The sequence below is a fragment of the Papio anubis genome, unplaced genomic scaffold, assembly GCF_008728515.1.
Source record: "Papio anubis isolate 15944 unplaced genomic scaffold, Panubis1.0 scaffold65, whole genome shotgun sequence".
In the NCBI taxonomy this organism is placed as follows: Eukaryota; Metazoa; Chordata; class Mammalia; order Primates; family Cercopithecidae; genus Papio; species Papio anubis.
Genome location: NW_022166724.1, coordinates 102004 through 119932, shown reverse-complemented (window position 1 = coordinate 119932; position 17929 = coordinate 102004). Strand labels below are relative to the sequence as shown.

The following is a 17929-nucleotide window of genomic DNA, read 5'->3' as shown; positions in this document are numbered from 1 at the left end:
TTTAGTTTTTTTGGAGTACCAGTGCCATTATAGCTTTGGATTACTGCTTAGCCTTGTAGTATAGTTTTGAGATCAGGTAGCGTGATGCTAGTTCAGCCATTATGGAAAACAGTATGGCGATTCCTCAAGGATCTAGAACTAGATGATATACCCATATGGCCAGCATCCATTACTAGGTATATACCCAAAGTTATAAATCATGCTATAAAGACACATGCACCTGCGTCGTTTATTGCAGCGCTGTTACTAATATAAAGAACTTAGAATCAACCCAAATATCCATCAGTGACAGACTGGATTAAAGAAAATGTGGCACATATACACCATGGGAATACCTATACAGCCATAATAAAAGGATAGGTTGTGTCCTTTTAATAAGGACATGGATGCAGCTGGAAACCATCATTCTTCCAGCAAACTGCTCAGAACAGAAACCAGAGCACGCGTGTTTCTCCTCATAGGTGGGGAGTGCCCCAAACAGGAATCACTTAGACTCAGGAAGGGAACATCACACTGGAGACTATCAGGAGGAGGGAGAGGGAGGGATTGCATTGGGAGTTATACCTGATGTAAATAGCGGAGTTGATGGAGTGCTAATGAGTTGATGGGTGCAGCACAACAACATAACCACAAGTATACATATGTAACAAACCATGTTATGCACATATTGCCTAGGAGCTTAAAGTATAATGAAAATAAAAAAGAAGAAAAGAAGAAGAAAGAAAGAAAGAAAGAAAGAAAGAATTCGGAGGCTAAACCCGGAACTTTTCGGTCACTTAAAGGCGATTAGCGTGGCAGCTGGACTAAAGACACTGGTGTCAGACTGTCCGAAAAAGCGCTCTCCAACAACCCCGGACCCTCAGGGGCTGGGAATGTCGGTTAGTCTGGATCCAGTTCATAACTCTTTCACTTTCCGTGGAGGTCCCGAAGTATACCCAGGAGTTATCAGCGGATGTTCTAGTCTCCCAGATTTCCTGGTCGAGACCACGGCCCCGCCAGGGGCTCCCCCTGAAAGGGTTACTGAGCCTGAGACCGCCACATCTTCTGACCCCTGCCTCCTGGGTCCTAATGTCCCCGGGCTAGACTTCTTTCCTCATCTTGCAAGCGAGGTTATTCCCGCTAGGCCGGATGAAGATTCCCTATTTAGAAGTCTTTTTTTTTTTTTTTTTTTTTGGAAATTTAAAAATATTTACTGAACAGAAATATAAACATAAGCCCCCAAAGAAAATAAGATGACAAACTTTAAGTAAAATGTAATCTCCCCCTAATTAATATAACTGCTTTCTGTTCATGGTTTACAGAATGATGGATCTTTCCCTTCTATCCCTTTGTACCTATGTGTATCTAGCACAAAAGTTCTTAGCTATGGCTATGGGCACACAGAAACTTCCTATAGATGATTATGTTCAAATGTTTATTTACTTTCCCCAGAATAAATTGGGGCACTGGCACTGGCTGGATTGATCACAGAACAGATACTCAGGAAGGTCTGATCCTCTTGAGTTCCACGTTTATGAGCAAAAATTGGACGCCATGGCTCGCTAACAGGAATTTTGTTGAATGTGTAGATATGGCACCCATCACTAACATTGTAAAAGGAAATGGACCTCATACCTACATCCAGGAAAATCCCCACTCTATGCAACTGGTGACTCACCCAGAGAGAAGTCAGGCATACTGCTGGCGGCAAAGACCTTTCCTTTTCCGCAACCCACAGTCAAGAAGCCGTGTTCTGAAGAAAGCACAATCTTCCCCTGTCGGTTCACAGATTCCTTACAAATGCCTACATCCCATACTTCGCTGGTGCCCACGTCCACCTCCCAGTAACGGCGGCCGGAAGTAAAGCAAGGGGCGCCCAGGACGCACAATGCAATGTGCAACCTCTCAGCTTGCTCCTTCCTATTCTGGCTGAAATCCCGACTTCGGAAGCTCCTCAGGTCTTCAGAAATGATGAGATAGTTGTTGGCTGTGTCCACATCCAAAGTCATATCCACTTGAAACTTCCTTATCTTTGGGTTCGTTGTTAGAATAGATTTCAGCTTGGGCTCTAGTTACTTGATGATGGAAACCTGCGCCCTCAGCTTGTACTTTGGCTTGATGTCATTCTTCTGAGAGACCACAGAGCAGAAGCGGCACAGTAAACCTTCCCCATCGGGCTCCTTCTGCAGTGCATTGAGGCATTGAAGGCAGCAGACATATCCGCATTTCAGCTGCATGGGTTCTTCAAGATCTTTTAGACAGACAGGACATCTAATGATTTGTTTGAAGTGTTCAGCCACGGCAAATAGTCTCTCCTTCCGGAGTTTCTCCCCTGGCCTCCAGCTGCTTCTGTGGACAACTCAGATCTCTAGAAGTCTTATTTACTTGGGGTGGTGCCCAAAAGATCCCTCTTCATGGTGCCTTCCAGGGTTTAGACAGGTGTCACCACTCGATGGCTATTTTAAAGGGCCAGTTCCCCACCATAGTGTATGGTCCCCCACATCAAGACAATTTAAAGACAGCTCTGTAGTTTTCATGTAGATGGTAGACAAGCCTTACAGCATTTCCTCCATTGCTCCCCAAATAGACTTTCCCCTTCCTTGGGGCCTCTCAAGTACAATCTGTGGTGCCTGGGTATAGCTCTTAGAGCCGACATTAAAACAGTTACGGGGATTCCTTAAAATCACTGACTTTTGCCAACTGTGAATTCCTAAATACAATAAAATGACCAGGCCACTCTATACCCTAATAAAAAAAAAAAACTCAAAAGACAAACACCCATCTAATAAAAACCAAAAACAAAAACAGCCTTCAAAACTTTAAAACAGGCTCTAGTACAAACTCCAGCCCTGAGCCTCCCCACAAGACAAAATTTCTCTTTATATGTCACCAAAAAAACAGAAATAGCTCTTAAAGTTCTCACTCAAACTCATGGGACAACCCCACAACTAGTAACATACCTAAATAAAAAAAATGAATATAGTAGCCAAAGACTGGCCTCACTGTTTACAGGTGGTTACAACAATAGCCATCTTAATGTCTAAGACTATTAAAATAATAGAAGGAAAAAATCTCACCATCTAGACTACTCATAATGTAAACAACATATTAAAACTAAAAAAAGTTTGTGACTCAACCGCCTACTCAAATAACAGACACTACTCCTTAAGGGACCAGTATTTCAAATACACACGTGTACAGCCCTCAACCCTGCCACTTTTCTCCCAGAAGATGGGGAACCAATTAAACATAACTACCAACAAATTATAACTCAGACTTATGCCACCCAAAAGAATCTCCTAAAAGTCCCCTTAGCTAACCCTAACCTTAACCTGTACTCCAGTAAAAATTCTTTTGTAAAAAATAAAGTACAAAAAACAGACTATGCCATAGTTAATGATACAACAGTACTTAAAAGTAAGCCTCTTCCCCCAGGGACCAGTATTCATTTAACAGAACTAGTAACACTTATGCAAGCCTTAAAATGAAAAATAAATAAATAAATAAATGTATACACAAATAACAAGTATACTTATCTAGTCCTACATACACATACTACAATATAGAAAAAGTTCCTAACCTCTAAAAAAAACCCATTAAAATCATAAAGTTATTACACACAATACAAAAAAGTTATTACACACAATACTAAAAAATTAACAGTCTTACACTGCCAAGGCCAAAAAAAAAATAATAATAATAACGCCAGACACTAAGGCCAAACTTACTGCCAGACAAAACTTTCCTCCAAAAATGCCCATAAAAGGACCCCTGGTATAAAACAACTCCCTTCAAAAAGTTAAGCCCCAGTGTTCCCCAATTAAAACAAAATGGGGACTTTCACGAGGACATAATTTTCTCCCCTCGGGGTGACTAACAACAGCAACAAAAAAGGTACTTATACCCAAAGCCGGCCAATAAAAAATACTTAAAACCCTTCACCAACTTCTCATATGGATATTAGAAGTATCCATAAGATGTCCACATCCTTATTTACAGGACCACACCTCCTCAAAACCATCTGACAATTAGTCAAAGCCTGTAAAGTGTGCCCCAAAAAATAACCCCTTAGTTCACCATAAGGCCTCCCCAAAAAGACAAAAAAAAAAAAAGAAGACATTATCCTAGAGAAGACTAACAGTTAAATTTTACCCATATGCCAAAGTCAAAAAAATTTCAGTACTTATTGGTCTATGTTAATACCTTTACAAATTAAATAAAAGCCTTCCCTTACAAAACAAAAATAGGCCCCCAAAATGGTTAAAGTCTTAGTTCATAAAATAATTCCTAAATTTAAACTTCCCAAAAACATACAAAACAACAATAAACCAACTTTTGACACTACAATAACTCAACAAATTTCGAAGACACTAAAAATACACTATCACCTTCGCTGTGCCTAGAGGCCACAATCCTCAAAAAAAGTCAAAACAAAAAAACAAACAAACAAACAAACAAATATACACCATGGACTACTATGCAGCCATAAAAAAGGATGAGTTCGTGTCCTTTGTAGGGACATGGATGAAGCTGGAAACCATCATTCTCAGCAAACTGCCTCAAGGACAAAAAGCCAAACACCACATGTTCTCACTCACAGGTGGGAACTGAACAATGAGAACACGTGGACACCAGAAGGGGAACATCACACACCAGAGCCTGTCATGGGGTGCGGGGAGGGAGGAAGGATAGCATTAGGAGATATACCTAATGTAAATGATGAGTTAATGGGTGCAGCACACCAACATGACACATGTATACATATGTAACAAACCTGCATGTCATGCACATGTACCCTAGAACTTAAAGTATAATAAAAACAAAACAAAAGTGTAAAAATAAAATAAAATAAAATAAAATAAAATAAAATAAAAAGCTAATGAAACACTTAAAAGACATTAAAAAAAAACTAACACAAAAAAACTCATCGCCCACGGCCCACTCTCTTGCCCATAGCCTTATTAAATAAAAATTTGAAACTCTACTCACAAAATGGGACTCAGTCCATATAAAATACTATACAGACAGCCTTTTCTCACAAATAACCTCCTACTCAACCAAAAAGTGGCCAATTTATTCAAAAATATAATTTCTCTAACAAAATATCAACAAAATCTTAAAACTTTACCTAAGAAGTATAACAAAGAAAAATAAAATTATTTCGAACAAAAAATCTAGTATTGGTCAAGTCTCTCTCCCCTCTACCTCTCCATCTATAAATCCCTTATGGGAGGGACCATACTCAATAATCCTCTCTACCCCCACCACAGTTAAAGTAGTAGGAGTAAAATCCTAAATTCACAACACCCAAGTCAAACCTTAAATATCTCCTAAAAAACTTACAAAATTATCAACTCAAAAGTCACAAAGTCAGCCAGACCAGCTTCAATACACCTGTCAGCCACTAGAAGACTTACGTCTCCTATTAAAAAATAAAAAAAATAAAAAATAAAAAAAAAACCTCCAGCCAAAAAAACTCCTACTGTTAATTCTAAAAAAAAAAAAAAAAAACTTTTTCCTACCTAAAAGAAAAAGTAAAAACCTACATAATCTTTAACATCTCTCCTTACTCTTTTTAATAAAATCCTTCTACTGTTTCGTTACATTATTAAACAGTATACTAACTATACTTTTTACAGTAAAATTATATACTGTAACTCCAGCAGAGACAAAAATCTTAATCACATCGACCTTTCTTCTATCGTCCTTCCAACAACAATTTACTCCTTTTTCCCTCCTCTTTCCTATGACCGTTCCACCTACAACACGTCACAACTCCTCTTAAGCCTCCTGCCACCCTCTTTGTACTTATGTTCCTTTCTCCAACTATAACACACCCCCCATGTCAGTGTGCCTCTCCTAAAAGAGTCAACTGACATTCTCTCAAAAACTCTTGGGAATTAGGTAGCCCCTTCCAGACACCCACACCTTTTGCCACATATACTTGTATATATAGAAAAAAAGTTATAAAATTACTTCTCTCTGTTCTCACAATAGCCGTACATATCACCAAAAAAAAAAGAAAAAAAAAAAAAATCCAAACTAACTCCCTAAAAAATGGGGGGCCAACACTTGTTAGACATATTATACCCATATAGGTATGTCTAACTAAGGAGAAGTTCAAAATAAGACTAAAAAATGACATATCCAACAAATAATTTAAAATTTAGTACAACTCTCCAATACTCCCAGTCCATATAAAAAAATTAGACCTTTCCAGACTACAAAAAACTCTTAACCCTCATTCCCATCTCTAAAGCCTGTTTAACACCACCCTTACAAAAATACAAAAAGCCTCTCCTAATAATCCACCCAACTGTTGAGTGTGTCTTCCCTTATGTTTTCAACCATATGTCCCAGTCCCTGTCCCCAAACAGTAAAACTTATCCACCCCAGTCCTAAACATCACCAAATTAATCAGTCCCATAGTCATCAGTTTACCAACCACACAGACCTCAAATCTCACATACATAAACTTCAACATGACTCTCAATTACAACGCCTCCCAATGTCAGTCCTAAACATCAATAACCTCAGGTTTCACCTGTCTAACTTCAGACATTTTTTTCATCTATAATAACACAGCCTATCAATTCCTAAACGGCACTCCAAAAAAACTATACTTTCTCTCCTTTCTAGCACCTCCCATGTCCATATATACTAAACAAAAGTTACAAAGTCTCCTTATACCCCAATCTTACCACACACAAGCCCTTATTGTCCCTTTTATTATAAAAGGCAAAATACTAGGCAAACTTAAGACTAAAATTAGAGACATAATCTCCTCCACCCAATTCTATTATAAATGATCACAAAAATTAAATAATAGCATAAAACAAGTTGCCATCTCCCTAGTGACCCTACAAAGCCAACTTAATTCTCTAACTACGGTCGTCCTTCAAAACCAGAGAGCCCTAAACTTATTAACAACCAAAAGAGAAAAAAGCTGCCTCTTCTTAAAAAAAAAAAAAAAAAAAAAAAGTTACTATTTCGTTGATCAGTCAAAAATCATTACTAAAAAATAAAATAAAATAAAATAATTTAAAAACTTAAGCACTCAAAGCCCTAAAACATATTTAATAAATAAATACCTTGACTCTTCCCCTTTCTAGGCCCTACAACAGCCATCCTACTATTACTCACTTTCGGGCCTTACATTTTTAACCTCCTTGTCAAATTTGTTTCCTCCAAAATCAAGGCCATCAAACTACAAACGGTCTTACAAATAAAACCTCAAGTAAACTCAACTCACGACTTCTACCAAGGACTCCTATGTCAACCCACTGGTCCCTCACTAACCTAAAAAGTTCCCCTCTAAAAGATGCCACAACTACAGGGAACTTTGTTCTCCCCTAATCAACAAAAAGTAACCAAAACAATGTTGCCCAATTCCCAACAGCAGTTGGGATGTCCAGTCTAAAAGGGGGACTGAGAGGGGGTTCCAGCTGGGCTTCCTGAGTCGAGTAGGGGCTCAGAAAGCTGTGAAACTAACTCATTTCCTGCAACAGGACTTACTTTGGTCCTGGATGAATAATATTGAAGATATATGCTTAAAATATTCCTAACATCAGAATTTGTGCATGTGTTTTCTTCCCCAAGAAAGCTATAAACAGCAAAACTTTTGCTGTAAGCTTCCCTGTGTCCTCTCTCCCTCTCTCCCTTTCCCCTCAGGTAAAACTAAAAAGAATTTTAAAAGCCCATTTTTCTGTGATCAGCAGACCTTATTATTCTCCCAATTCCAATTCCTTTTAAACACAATTTGTAAAATCCTGTGAGATACTGTCTTCTTTGCTGTGCCCCTACAAGGTTATAAAGTAAATAAAACTTAAGTTACAATTCCGAGTTTCCTCAAGATCTAAGACATGTTAATTGTCTTTGTTTCTTTTTTTTTGTTTTTGTTTTTAATTTATTTATTATTATTATTATACTTTAAGTTCTAGGGTACATGTGCATAACGTGCAGGTTTGTTACATATGTATACTTGTGCCATGTTGGTGTGCTGCACCCATCGTTTCTTGCTCTGGTGACATCTTCCCGCCGCACGTATTTACGCCTTAAAAAGTTTAAAAGGTAATCAAAAATCTAACACTGGCTACCCACCCGCGACGCCTTCCATGCTGTGGAAGCTTTATACTATCACCCTGCTCAATAAAGCCTACAGCTTTTTAACTCTAGGTCCGATCCGTGTCTCTCTCTCCCGGCAGGCTGCGGCCACACCAAAACTTTGGTGTGGCTAAGGCAAAAACCTTTGGTGTTACAAAAAACCACAAAACGCCTCAAATAGTCAAAGTTATCCCAGGAAAAAAAACTGGAGAAATTACATTACCTGACTTCAAATTATAATACTGAGCTATATTAACCAAGATACCACGATACTGGCATTAAAACAGGAATATAAACCAACAGAACTGAATACAGAACAAAGAAGCAAATCTACACATCCACAATGAACTCATTTTTGGCAAAAAGCCAAGAATACACATTGGGAAAGAGACAGCCTCTTCAATAAATAGTGCTGGGAAAACTGGTTAGCCATACTGAAAAGAATAAAACTAGACTACTATTATCTTCCCACATACAAGCATCAAATCAAAATAGATACTTAAACGTGAGACCTCAAACTATGAAACTAATCAAAGAAAACACTGAAGAAACTTTTCAGGACAATGGACTGGGCAAGAATTTCTTGAGTAACACCCCACAAATACAGATAACAAACACAAAAATGGACAAATGGAATCACATCAAGTTAACACACTTATACACAACAAGGGAAACAATTAAAAAAACATGAAGAGACAACACACAGAGTAAGATAAAATATTTGTAAGCTATCCATCTAACAAAGGATTAGTAATCAAAATATACAAGGGAGTTCTACAACTCTATAGGAAAAATATCTAATAATCCAGTTAAAAATGGTCAAAAATTCTTAATAGACATTTCTCAAAAGAAGACATACAAATGGCAAACATGCATATAACAAGGTGTGGAACATTGTTGATCATCAGAGAAATGAATATCAAAACTACAGTGAGATATCATCTCGCCCCAGTTAAAATGGCTTTTATACAAAAAATAGGAAATAAAAAATACCGTTGAGGATGCGGAGAAAAGGTAACACGATTACACGGTTAGTGGGAAAGTAAATTAGTACCACCATTTTTGGAGACTCCTCAAAAAACTAAAAAGAAAGCTACCATGTGATCCAGCAGTTCCACTGCTAGGTATATTCCCATAAGAAAGGAAATCTGTATATTAAAAAGATACCTGCTCTCTCAAATGTTTCAGCACTATTCACAATAGCCAAGATTTGCAGGCAACCTAAGTGTCCCTCAACAGACAAATGGATAAAGAAAAAACCTGGTCCATAAGCACAATGGACTGCTATTCAGCCATAAAAACGAATGAGATCCTTTCATTTGCAAAAACTTGAATGGAATTCAAGATAATTCTGTTAAGTGAAATAAGCCACGCATTGAAAGACAAACTTTGTATGTTTTCACTTACTTTTGAAAGCTAAAAATTGAAACAATCAAATCGTGGAGATAGGAGGTAGAAAAAATGATTACCAGCAGCTGGGAAGGGTAGTAGGTGATGAGAGTGGGTTTCGTTCATATGTACAAAAAAAATACTTAAAGAATGAGAAAGACATAGCATTTGATAGTGTAACGGTGTGACTACAGTCAACAACAATTTATCGTACATTTTAAAATAACTAAAAGTGTATACTTAGATTGTTTATAACACAAAGAATGGATAAATGCTTGAGGCAATGAATATCTGTACCCTGATGTGATGATTACATCTTGTATGCCTGTACCAAAATATCTCATGTATCCCATAAATATATATACCTACTAGGTAACCACAAAAATTAAACATAAAAAATTAAAAGTAAATTAATTTTGTAAGTGTAATGAAATTCTTGTTTTTTAAGCATATTTTATCCATAGCCAAATTAAAGTTATATATATCTAGAAGTTTGTTGAAATGGTATCATTTACAGTGACATTATTTCAGACAAAATGTAGTTCTAGGAAAATACAAGTAAGACAAGCTACTGTATCTACTGCAATACTGGTTAATTATGTTATGAATCCTCATGCTGTCAGATACTTTTGGTCACCGCAGATCAAATTTAAGGTCAGGCACAGTAACTCATGCCGGTAATGCCAACACTTTGGGAGGCCGAGGTGGGTGGATCACTTGAGGTCAGGAGTTCGAGACCAGACTGGCCAACATTGTGAAATCCTGTGTCTACTAAAAATACAAAAATTAGCCAGATGTGGTGACACAGACCTGACACAGACCTGTACCAGCTACTTGGGAGGCTGAGGCAGGAGAATCGCTTGAACCCAGGAGGCAGAGGTTGCAGTGAGCAGAGATCGAGCCATGCACTCCAGCCTGGGAGACAGAATGAGACTGTGTCTCAATAAAAAAAAAAAAAAAAGAAAAAAAGAAAAAGAAAAAAAAAATTAAGAAACAATGACATGATTATAACATTAGTTTTTTTTAGGCATACTAATCTTAAGGTATTTATTCAGGATAGCATTTGTGAGGGTAGTGAGCCTGGAGGTGAGAAAACAGTTTGAAAGCTATTAGTAATAACCAAGATGTGAGGTAAAAGCAGATAATACATGTGTTTTCATTTTCTCTTAATTTCATTTGAATGTTTATTGGTACAATATAAGAGATCATTTTGTCCATGCCTTTCTCTCACTACATTGTGAACTCTTTAGAGACATGCCATGTCTTTTGATCTCACAATGTCAATATCCCTTGAATTAATTAATAGTAAGTCACTGTTTTTCTCCCTATCTTTAATTTGAGTGAACAAATTGCCAGAGGGCTTAGATAGGCCTCTTCATAAAAAGGAAGAAATATTGGTAAGGAATTCTCAAAGGCTATTTCTCTAAATTATATAAATCTAAATTCATTTGATCAGTATCTCAACATCCCAATTCTCAAATACTTCATAGGAGCATAGGAGTGATAATTTATGATAAATGCTAGAAGAAAATTTGCATGAACTCAGTTCTTAATTTATTTCCTCAAACAAAAATCCTAAATAAATGCTATGCATTATCTTATCTGCTCAGTGAAATAAAAAGAAAAATTTCCCTCCAATGTGCAATAAATACATAACATATCACTGAGAATTATACGTGCTTCAAATGTTTGTATATTTTGTGAACTTTAATAATGTTTTACACTTAATAGATATTATAAAAGTAAGTTTAGTATTAGACAAATTTTTATTAAATTCAAATAAAAGTTCATAGGCTTGAGACACTTGATGAATTTAAATAATAAGAATAAGCAACCCTTGGCCCAATTTAAGGGGTATTTTTTCCATAACCACTTACTGTATTTAACAACTGAACATGGTTTAAAGCAGAAATGTTTTCTTGGAAAACCACAGGAGGCCAGGCATGGTGGCTCATGCCTGTAATCCCAGCACTTTGGGAGGCCAAGGCAGCCGGATTGCCTGAGCTCCGGAGTTCAAGACCAGCCTGGGTAACACAGTGAAAACCTGTCTCTACTAAAATACAAAAAAAAAAAAAAAAAAAATTAGCCTGGGATGGCAGCATGTGCCTGTAATCCCAGCTATTCAGGAGGCTGAGGCAGTAGAATTGCTTGAGGTTGCAGTGAGTCGAGATTGTGCCACTACACTCCAGCCTGGGTGAAAGAGCAAGACTACATCTCTAAAACAAACAAACAAAAAAACAGAAAACAAAAAACAAACAAACAAAACACAGGAAACACATTGTTAACACCTGTCACAGAAATTTAAAAATCAATTATTTTAACAGACATGTCTATTAACAATTAAATCATGACAGAAGAATAATTTGAAATAGTAGCTGTGTTCCCCGTGCAATATAATCTTGTACATTTTAGTTAATCTCTGGATTCATTTATTCTGCTAGAAGATTCTGCTTTAATTACCAAAGGGAGGAATAGCAGCAGAACTAAATATAAGAACAATTTTTGGCTTTTAATTTTCAAAATTTTCAGTGGGAAAGCTGAAAGAATTCAGATCATGAAGAAATGAACAGTGAATTTGTGAGATTGCCTACTGATGAATAAGACCACAGCTATCTAATCTCAAGCTATGTAAAAGTTTCCCACTGAAGAAGAAAGTCAAGGTAAAGAAAAGAAAGAATAGACATTGAAAGTCCTCAGGAAAGGGAATTTATATGCCATGCAATATTTTCTAGATAAACCCTGCTATGGATGGTGGTGGTGGTATAGGTTTAATTAGATTTTAAGAGATTTGATAAGGTTTAAGAGATCAGAGATCACAGAAAACCAATTTCTCCCTTTCTGGGTCGAACACCAAGGAGATTTCAGACCCTCAGAGAAGAATTATCTATATTTTATGTCTAAGCAGAAAGGTTCTTAGATAAGCTTCTGAAAGTTTGCCATTGCTCAACATGCAAAATAATTATAGAATGGTACCCATGCACTTGTAGGCTATGTGAGAGGCTAAAAGAGAACAGATCTACTGATACATTGTTTTATATAATTCCTGCTAACCTCCAATCCCAGAATTTTGATACAAACCTAAGAAATAAAAGAAACTCTAAGCTCACTAAGATGATGTTTCTACTGTTTAAAAAAAGAGCTATTCAAAAAGTTGAAAATAAAGCAAAAGAAAGAAGAAATTACAATGTGCTTTTTCAATATCATACTGGAGTAGCACTAGTCAATGTACATATCTGTAATAAAACCAGGCACTTGCATCAGAATGCACATTTACATGCTGTTCCTTCATTGAGAAAGTCTTGCTATTAAATAGAGGACAAAATGCTAGACAAATTAAATAATGTACTTAGTGTCATAGTTGACTTCAAGCTGTCAAAAACTTTGTATTCTGTGACTGACAGTAACAAACATTCCCCGGACTAGAAGCTGAATAACATGCCACACTTCAGGTAGTACTGCACTAGAACATTATCTAATACATTTGATTAAAAGTCATATGATTCTCTAAGACCTGTAACTTTTTGACTTGCTATTGCTCCAGATTGTAAAGTTAGATGCTAATTGGCAGAAGATTGATAATTTGGATTTTTTTTATCTATGAGATGAAAATTATTTCTGTTGAATATTGTAAAACAACATCCCAAAGCCTATAGCTTTATTTATCTGTAAGACATTAATCATTTCTATATGTAGCTTAATAACTTTATTCTGAATTTCTGTTTCCACTGACACACATGCACACACACAAATATATATACATGTATATATACACACATACACACACACAGTGATTGTGTATAGTCATATATATTATCTTTTAATGAAATTATTTTAATAGACAGAGCATAAAAACCATCAGGTAGCGTGTGACTGGGATTCATCTAAGGACACCAAGTTTATACTTAGAGCCGTTTCACAAAGCAAAACCCCAAAATCAGTGGCACTGGTTTTTGGGCCCCAGATTACTGTAAGCCATCTTTAATCATCTGGAGCTTCTATCTTTTCCTGAAATTTTGGATGGTGAAGTTACTTTATAATTACATTGTAAAGGTGGTAGTTGCTGTTATGTATCCATCCAGGATCATGTCATCTGCAGACAAAGATAGTTTGACTTTCTCTTTTTCTATCTGAATATCTTTTCTTTCTTTCTCTTACCTGATTGCCCCAGCCAGAACTTCCAATACTATGTTCATGATTTTATCCATTCTCATCATTCCTATTCAACATAGAACTGGAAGTCCTAGATAAAACAAATTAGTCAAGGAAAGAAAGAGAAGGCATCTTAATAGAAAAGGAAGAAATCAAACTATCTATCTTCACTGATGATTATTCTATAACTAGAAAATCCTAAAAGCTCTAAAAGAAGTTTCCTAGAATCGATGAACAACTTTAGTGAAATTTCAGGGTAACAAAACAATGTACAAAAATCAGTAGCATTTCTATACAGCAACAACATTCAGGCTGAGAATGAAATCAAGAAAACAATCAAACTTACAATAGCCAAGAAGAAAATGAAAGACATAGTAATACAGCTATCAAAAGAGGTGAATATCTCTACAAGGAGATCCACAAAACAGTGTTGAAAGAAATAAAATATGACACAAATAAATGGGAAAAAATGTTCTGCTCATGGATTGGAAGAATCAATATTGTCAAAGTGGTCATACTCTTTGCCCAAAGCAATTTACTGATTCAATGCTATTCCAATAAAATCTCCTGTGCCAGTTTTTACAGAATTAAAAAAATATATTCTAAAATACATAAAGAAACAAAAAAAGCCTGAATAATCAAAGCAACCTTAAGCAAAAAGAATAAAGCTAGAGGAATAAAACTACCTGACTTCAAACTACATTGTAAAGACATAGTAACCAAAATAGCTTGGTTGGCACAAAAACAAAGACACAGCATAATGGAACACAATAGAAAACTCAGAAATAAAGTTTTGCACCTACAACCATCTGGTCTTTGGCAAGGCTGACAAAAACAAGCAATGGGGAAAGTATTCCCTATTCAATAATTAGTGCTGGGATAACCGGATAGCCATGTGCAGAAGATTAAAGCTGCAGCCCTGCCCTTCACTATCTACAAAAATTAACTCATAATATATTAAAGATTTAAATGTAAGACCTCAAACTATAAGAATCCTAGAAGACAACTAGGAAGTACTGTTCTTGACGTCAACCTTGACAAAGAATTTTTGGCTAAGTCTACAAAGGCAATTGAAAAAAACTAAAACAGGCAAGTGACACCTAATTAAACTAAAGAGCCTCTTTACAGAAAAAGAAACTATCAGCAGTGCAAACAGATAACCTACAGTGTGGTAGAATCTATTCACAAACTGTGCATTGGACAAAAGCCTAATATTCAGAATCTATAGGAAACTTAAATCAACAAGTGAAAAGCAAATAACTTCATTGAAAAATGGGAAAATCACTTGAACAGACACTTCTCAAAAGAAGACATACAAGTGGCCAACGAACATGTGAAAAAAGTTCAGTATCACTAATTATCAGATAAATACAAATCAAAACCATAAGGTGATGCCATCTCACACCAGTCAGAAAGGCTATTACTAAAAAGCCAAAAAAAAAAAAAAAAAAAAAAGAATGTTGGTGAGGCTGGGGGGAAAAGAGAATGCTTACACACTGTTAGTTGGAAAGTAAACTAGTTTAGCTACTGTGGAAAGCAGTCTGGAAATATCTCAAAGAACCAAAAGCAGAACTAACATTTAACTGAGCAATCTCATCACTGGGTTTATATCTAAAAAGAAAATAAACAATTCTACCAAAGAGAAACATACACTCATATGTTCACTGCAGCACCATTCACAATAACAAAGACATGAAATGAACCTTGGTGCCCATCAATGGTGGATTACATAAAGAAAATATACTGTATTAGTCAGGGTTGTCTAAAGGGACAAAACTAATACGATGTATGTATATATTAAGGGGAGTTTATTAGAAGAATTGACTCACAGGATTACATGTTGAAGTCCCATAATAGGATATCTGCAAGCTGAGGAACCATGTTAGGTAATGCTGAGAACGTCTCTTGACTTGAATCTCCCTACCACATATTGTTATTGTGAATAATAGTGTGTTATTCAGTACTGACGTGACCTCTCATCTGTAATAGCTGAGGAGCAAGGAAGCCAGTGCGAGTCCCAAAACCTCAAAAGTAGGGAAGCTGACAGTGCAACCTTCAGCCAAGAGCCCCTGGCAAACCAGTGGTATAAGTCCAAGAGTCCAAAAGCTGAAGAACTCGCAGTCTTATGTTCAAGAGCAGGAAGTATCCAGCATGGGAGAAAGATGAAGGCTGGAAGACTCAGCAAGTCTGCTCTTTTCAACTTCTGCCTGCTTTATTCTAGCTGCACTGGCAGCTGATTAGATGGTGCCCACCCAGATTGAGGGTGGGTCTGCCTCTCTCAGTCCACTGACTCAAATGTTAATCTATTTTGGCAACACCCTCACAGACACACCAAGGAACAATACTTTGCACCCTTCAATCCAATCAAGTTGACACTCAGTATTAACCATCACACATATGTGTTATGGAATACTACAAAGCCATTAAAAAGAAAAAAATAATATATTTTCCAGCAACATGGATGCAGCTGGAGGACATTATCCTAAGCAAATTCTCACAGGAACAGAAAACCAAATACCACGTTCTCACTTATAAGTGGGGACTAAACATTAGGTACTCATGGACATAAAGATGGCAACAATGGATATTGGAGGCTTTAAAAAGGACAAACTGGGGATGGAACAAGGGTTGAAAAACTGTTGGATAGTGTGCTTGCTGCCTTGGTGACAGAATCAATTGTACCCCAACCTAAGCATTATATAATATACTCATGTGGCAAACCTGTACATGTAACTGTTGAATCTAAAATTTGAAATTATAAAAAAATAAACAAAGTAGTCCTTATTTACCAAATAGACAATCATTTTTCACACCTTTGGGCATTTTCAAATGTCTTCCCCACTTCCCAGAACTTTTTCCCCCATTCCCCTTTCGGCTAGCAAAGATGTCGCAATCCTTTGTTACTGATAACGTAGTTTAGGAAACTTGAAGAGAGGGCAGAAAGACGTGTTAGGTAATGCTGAGAACGTCTCTTGATTTGAATCTCCCTACTACATATTGTTATTGTGAATAATAGTGTGTTATTTCAGTACTGAAGTGGCCTCTCATATGTAATAGCAAACCATTTCTAGGAACAACAAAATCAATTTTGTGGAGAGTAAATTAACCTGTGTGGTCAATTTGCATGTTTTTACATGAGATTGCACTAAGGTTTTGTATTTTTCAAAGACCCAAGTAGCAATTTGGAAGGCATGCTATAGGCATTGTTGTTAATCCTTAAGTATAAAAGTATTTCAATACCTCAGGACATAACCTTACGAAAGGAAAAACTTAAGCAAGTATCATCTTCTTAAACTTTGCATGTTGCCAAGATACCGTGAGAAAATAAACATAGGAAATTGATTTTTTAATTCTTCTATGGTACTGAATAAACCATCAAAAAGAAAATCTGCCAACATATGGCAGTCTGAAATGCAGTTGGAGAATCTTTCCACCTGGGACCACTGAATGAGCTACTTGGCTGACCTTTGCAAGGTCCCCTGTGAAAAACAATAAGGAATGTATTCCCTTAGTCCATGCTGAACACTTGAAGTACCTGCATGTTACCCAACCTAACTGCCTCTAAACTCCCCAGAGACAAGGACACCGACACAAAACTGATTTATGATGAGGAATGTAGTTTTTGTTTCCAAAATGGCAGATAAGAGGCAATGCTAGCATACCACTTCTACTTGAAAGGGTAAAAAAGTTTGTAGAGATTCACCCTGTGAACTATTTTCAAGAAGTGATACAGGAACTGAACAGGAAAACCAAGGGAATTCAGACTCTTTGAAGGAAAGTGACAGGCTGCAACTACACAGTGAATTAGGCAAAGAACTGTGAGTCCCCAGAATGTGAAGAGGGGAAGATACTGCCTCTGGGACACAAACCAATGAAGAGCTTGAAAGTCCAGGCCACAGAAAATACTTACTTCTACTCAGCACTGGAACCAACTTGGGAGGGAGTCATGAGATATAAAAGTGGAAGCAGTTTCAGAAAGACCCATGTGTACACTCCCAGTGTCCAGCATGGACTGAGGGAAGACATTTCTTGTTTTCCATAGGGGACTTTGTGGAGGTCAGCCAAATAGCTCAAGCAGCGGTCACAGGTTGAAAGACACCCCTAACTGGGTTTCACAATGTAATGACAAAGGGGTTGAACCCCTTTGGTCAGGAACTGGGGGTGGTAAAGTGAGTAAAAAGTGGGCCGCAGCTCAGGAACGCAGGCAGAAGTCAGGCACCTGACTTTGTAGGTACAGATGAGGGGTATGGCGGGGGTGAGAGATGGCCTAAAAGCCATGGTTGCTTTATCTGTTGGTGAAAGCCATGAG

The 17929-nt window shown here is 37.0% G+C and overlaps 1 protein-coding gene across 1 annotated transcript in view; it reads right to left on the bottom strand.

Annotated features, from left to right (window-relative positions):
• Positions 1-1195: 1195 nt before the first annotated feature.
• Positions 1196-17929, bottom strand: part of LOC101025860 (ret finger protein-like 4A) — a 56031-nt gene continuing 39297 nt past the window's right edge. The window contains 2 exon segments of the mRNA XM_031662439.1: positions 1196-1670; positions 1672-2338. Of these exon segments, the coding sequence (XP_031518299.1) occupies positions 1415-1670; positions 1672-2338 (923 nt within the window). The 3' untranslated portion in view covers positions 1196-1414.